The sequence below is a fragment of the Neopelma chrysocephalum genome, unplaced genomic scaffold (assembly GCF_003984885.1).
Source record: "Neopelma chrysocephalum unplaced genomic scaffold, ASM398488v2 Primary Assembly neopelma1_94977, whole genome shotgun sequence".
Classification (NCBI taxonomy): domain Eukaryota; kingdom Metazoa; phylum Chordata; class Aves; order Passeriformes; family Pipridae; genus Neopelma; species Neopelma chrysocephalum.
In genome coordinates this window covers 1-4,690 of record NW_020923679.1, presented here as the reverse complement: position 1 = coordinate 4,690, position 4,690 = coordinate 1, and the positions used below count along the sequence as shown (strand labels likewise).

The following is a 4,690-nucleotide window of genomic DNA, read 5'->3' as shown; positions in this document are numbered from 1 at the left end:
CCCACGGTGCACGGCATCATCAGCAAGATGATCATCGGGGAGGAGCTTATGGTGAGGGGGGCGGGGCCTGGGGGGGCGGGGCCTCGGGAGGCGGGGCAGGTGAGGGGTGGGGAAAGGGGGGGGTTTTGGGGCGGGTTTGGGGTGGTTTTGGGGTTACCTGTGGCTCAGGTGTGGCTGGGGGTGGGCAGGGCTCACCTGGCCACGCCCCCTCAGGTGTCCCTGGACCAACCAGAGACCAGAGAGAAGGGAGGGGAGGAGCAACTTGAGACACTTGTGGGGCAGTTTTGGGCAGGTTTTGGGGCGGTTCCGGGGTTACCTGTGCCCCAGGTGTGGCCGGGGGTGGGCGGGGCTCACCTGGCCACGCCCCCCTATGTCCCTGGACCAACCAGAGACCAGAGAGAAGGAGAGGGAGGAGCAACTTGAGACACACCTTGGGTGGTCGTGGGGCGGTTCCGGGGTTACCTGTGGCACAGGTGCGCCCCAGGTGTGGGCGGGGGTGGGCGGGGCTCACCTGGCCACGCCCCCTCAGTGTCCCTGGACCAACCAGAGACCACAATGAAGCACCTTGAGCCAAGTGTGGGGTGGTTGTGGGGCGGTTCCGGGGTTACCTGTGGCTCAGGTGCGCCCCAGGTGTGTCGGGGTGGGCGGGGCTCACCTGGCCACACCCCCCAGATGTCCCTGGACCAACCAGAGACCAGAGAGAAGGAGGGGAGGAGCATCTTAAGCCACTTGTGGGGCAGTTCCAGGGTTACCTGTGGCACAGGTGTGGCCTCAGGTGTGTCGGGGTGGGCGGGGCTCACCTGGCCACGCCCCTCAGGTGTCCCTGGACCAACCAGAGAGCAGAGAGAAGGGAGGGGAGGAGCAACTTGAGACACTTGTGGGGCGGTTTTGGGCAGGTTTTGGGGCGGTTCTGGGGTTACCTGTGCCCCAGGTGTGGCCGGGGGTGGGCGGGGCTCACCTGGCCACGCCCCCTGATGTCCCTGGACCAACCAGAGACCAGAGAGAAGGAGAGGGAGGAGCAACTTGAGACACACCTTGGGTGGTCGTGGGGCGGTTCCGGGGTTACCTGTGGCACAGGTGCGCCCCAGGTGTGGGCGGGGGTGGGCGGGGCTCACCTGGCCACGCCCCCTCAGAATCCCTGGACCAACCAGAGAGCAGAGAGAAGGAGGGGGAGGAGCATCTTGAGACACTTGTGGGGCAGTTTTGGGCAGGTTTTGGGTGGTTCTGGGGTTACCTTGTGCCCCAGGTGTGGCCGGGGGTGGGCGGGGCTCACCTGGCCACACCCCCCGATGTCCCTGGACCAACCAGAGACCAGAGAGAAGGAGAGGGAGGAGCAACTTGAGACACTTGTGGGGTGGTCGTGGGGTGGTTCCGGGGTTACCTGTGGCACAGGTGAGCCCCAGGTGTGGGTGGGGGTGGGCGGGGCTCACCTGGCCACGCCCCCTCAGTGTCCCTGGACCAACCAGAGACCACAATGAAGCACCTTGAGCCAAGTGTGGGGTGGTCGTGGTGCAGTTCCGGGGTTACCTGTGCCCCAGGTGTGCCCCAGGTGTGTCGGGGTGGGCGGGGCTCACCTGGCCACGCCCCCTTGCCCCGCCCAGGCGTCCCTGGACCAGCCGACGGCGACGGTGATGATGCACCGGACGGAGCCGACGGCGACGCAGAACCTGGCGCTGCAATTGGCCGAGAAACTGGGGAACCTGGTGGAGAACAACGAGCGCGTCCTCGACCAGAGACAGGGAGCCTACGGGGGGTACTTCCGGGGTGAGCACACCTGGGCGCACCTGGGGGGCACCTGGGGCACCTGGGGTGGAGCTGGGGGCACCTGGGCACACCTGAGGGGCACCTGGGGTACATGGGATACATCTGGATACACCTGGGGGCACCTGGGGTGGAACTGGGTGACGGGGGAGGGGTTTGGGATACACCTGGGGGGCACCTGGGCACACCTGAGTATGTCTGGGACGGAGGTGGGGGCACCTGGGGCACACCTGGACACACCTGGGGGGCACCTGGGGACATCTGGGATGGAGCTGGGGGCACCTGGGCACACCTGACACACACCTGGGACACACCTGGGCACACCTGAGAGGCACCTGGGACACACCTGGGCACACCTGAGACACACCTGGGCACACCTGGGACACACCTGGGACACACATGGACACACCTGACACACACCTGGGAGACACCTGGGCACCCCTGGCCCCGCCCCCTGCTCACCTGTCCGGCTCCGCCCCCCAGACCAGAAGGACGGCGGGTACCGCAAGGGCGACGGGTACCTGAGACGAGGCGGCTTCCGGCAGGAGCGCGGCAACTACTGACCCACACCTGCCCCACGGCGGGGACCACCGGCCCCATAGATCCGTCACCTGCCCCACAGATCCCTCACCTGCCCCATAGATCCATCACCTGCCCCACAGAACCATCACCTGCCCCATAGATCCATCATCTGCCCCACAGAACCATCACCTGCCCCATAGATCCATCACCTGCCCCACAGAACCATCACCTGCCCCATAGATCCATCATCTGCCCCACAGAACCATCACCTGCCCCATAGAACCATCACCTGCCCCACAGGTCCCTCACCTGCCCCATAGAACCATCACCTGCCCCACATCGGGACCCGCCGTGGCTGAAAATTAATAAATGAGTCGTTAACGAGGCGTGGAAGCAAATTAATGAGCGGTGGGGGTGGGGTTGCCCCATAAGTGACCCCCAAACCCCTTCCCTGCCCCATAAGTGACCCCATTTTGTCCCCTTGTGATTTCCCACCATTTTCTCGCCTCACATTTTCCCCCATTTTTTCCCTCCCAGTTTTCCCCATTTTGTCCCCTCATGATTTGCCGCCATTTTATCCCCTCAGGTTTTTCCTCAATTTTATCCCCTCACAATTTCCCCCATTTCGTCCTCTCACAGTTTCCTCCATTTTGTCCCCTCACAGTTTTCCACCATTTTGTCCCCTCATGATTTGCCTCCATTTTGTCCCCTCACAGTTTCCGCCCATTTTATTCCCTCACAATTTCCCCCCATTTTATCCCCTCAGGTTTTTCCTCCATTTTCTCCCCTCACAATTTCCCCCCATTTTCTCCCCTCACAGTTTCCTCCATTTTCTCCCCTCATGATTTGCCTCCATTTTCTCCCCTCACATTTTCCTCCATTTTCTCCCCTCGTGATTCGCCTCCATTTTCTCCCCTCATGATTTGCCTCCATTTTCTCCCCTCACATTTTCCTCCATTTTCTCCCCTCGTGATTCGCCTCCATTTTCTCCCCTCACACTTTGCCGCCATTTTGTCCCCTCACGGTTTTCCCTCCATTTTGTCCCCTCACAATTTCTGCCATTTTGTCCCCTCAGGTTTTCCCACCATTTTCTCCCCTCATGATTTGCCTCCATTTTGTCCCCTCACAGTTTCCTCCCATTTTATCCCCTCACACTTTCCCCCATTTTGTCCCCTCATGATTTGCCTCCATTTTGTCCCCTCACATTTTCCCACCATTTTCTCCCCTCATGATTTGCCTCCATTTTCTCCCCTCACACTTTGCCTCCATTTTCTCCCCTCACACTTTGCCGCCATTTTGTCCCCTCACATTTTCCCACCATTTTGTCCCCTCATGATTTGCCTCCATTTTGTCCCCTCACATTTTCCCACCATTTTCTCCCCTCATGATTTGCCTCCATTTTCTCCCCTCAGGGTTTGCCTCCATTTTGTCCCCTCATGACTTGCCACCATTTTATCCTCTCAGGTTTTCCCACCATTTTCTCCCTCTCACGGTTTTCCTCCATTTTGTCCCCTCACATTTTCCTTCCATTTTGTCCCCTCACAATTTCCCCCCATTTCATTCCCTCACAGTTTCCCGCCATTTTATCCCCTCACATTTTCCTCCATTTTGTCCCCTCATGATTTCCCCCATTTTGTCCTCTCACAATTTCCCACCATTTTCTCCCCTCATGATTCGCCTCCATTTTCTCCCCTCACATTTTCCCCCATTTTGTCCCCTCACAGTTTCCCCCCATTTTGTCCCCCATTCGGGCTCCATCTCCCCCATAACCCGCCCTGTGTTTATAAAATTCGCTATTAATTCAACTAAAACCATTAATTAATTAATTAATTAAGCCCATTAATGAGTGACAGGGGAGGGTGTGGAGGCTGCCCTCTGCCCCCATCACCTGCCCCATAGCGGCCCTTCGCCCACTTTCCTGTACCCATTAATTACTCATTAAACCTCATTAATAATTGACGAGGGTGGGGGAGGGGCCCTGAATCCCTCACTAATTAACCCCATTGTTAATTAGTGACCCGGAAGGGGGGAAAAAGGGGTGGATTTGTCCCCCTGGCACTGCGATGGGGCAGGGGGGGTTCAGGGGGGTCTCCGTGGGGCTGGGGGGGTTCAGGGGGGGTTTTATGGGGATGGGGGGATCCAGGGGGGTCTCTATGGGGCCAGGGGGATCCAGGGGGGTCTCTATAGGGCCAGGGGGATCCAGGGGGGTCTCTATGGGGCCAGGGGGACCCAGGGGGGTCTCTATGGGCCCGGGGGGGTCCCTGGCTGGGAGGTGGTCCCCGAGGGTCTCTATGGGGCCAGGGGGACCCAGGGGGGTGTCTATGGGGCCGGGGGGCTCCAGGGGGGTCTCTATGGGGCTGGGGGGGTCCCTGGCTGGGAGGTGGTCCCCGAGGGTCTCTATGGGGCC

The 4,690-nt window shown here is 60.0% G+C and overlaps 1 protein-coding gene across 1 annotated transcript; it reads left to right on the top strand.

Moving 5' to 3' along the window:
• Positions 1 to 6: 6 nt before the first annotated feature.
• LOC113980690 (eukaryotic translation initiation factor 3 subunit C-like) lies at positions 7 to 2,669 on the top strand. Its single transcript, XM_027707896.1, has 3 exons — positions 7 to 51; positions 1,602 to 1,764; positions 2,245 to 2,669. Exons 1-3 carry the CDS (start codon positions 28 to 30, stop codon positions 2,322 to 2,324), a joined length of 267 nt encoding a protein of 88 aa, XP_027563697.1. The 5' UTR covers positions 7 to 27; the 3' UTR covers positions 2,325 to 2,669.
• The last annotated feature ends 2,021 nt before the right edge of the window (positions 2,670 to 4,690 follow it).

What these genes read in the sequence shown, in the direction of transcription:
- LOC113980690 (XM_027707896.1), top strand. Translation starts at nt 28, where the DNA reads ATGATCATCGGGGAGGAGCTTATG. An exon ending in TCATCGGGGAGGAGCTTATG is followed by an intron (nt 52 to 1,601) that starts GTGAGGGGGGCG and finishes TGCCCCGCCCAG; the next exon opens with GCGTCCCTGGACCAGCCGAC. An exon ending in CTACGGGGGGTACTTCCGGG is followed by an intron (nt 1,765 to 2,244) that starts GTGAGCACACCT and finishes TCCGCCCCCCAG; the next exon opens with ACCAGAAGGACGGCGGGTAC.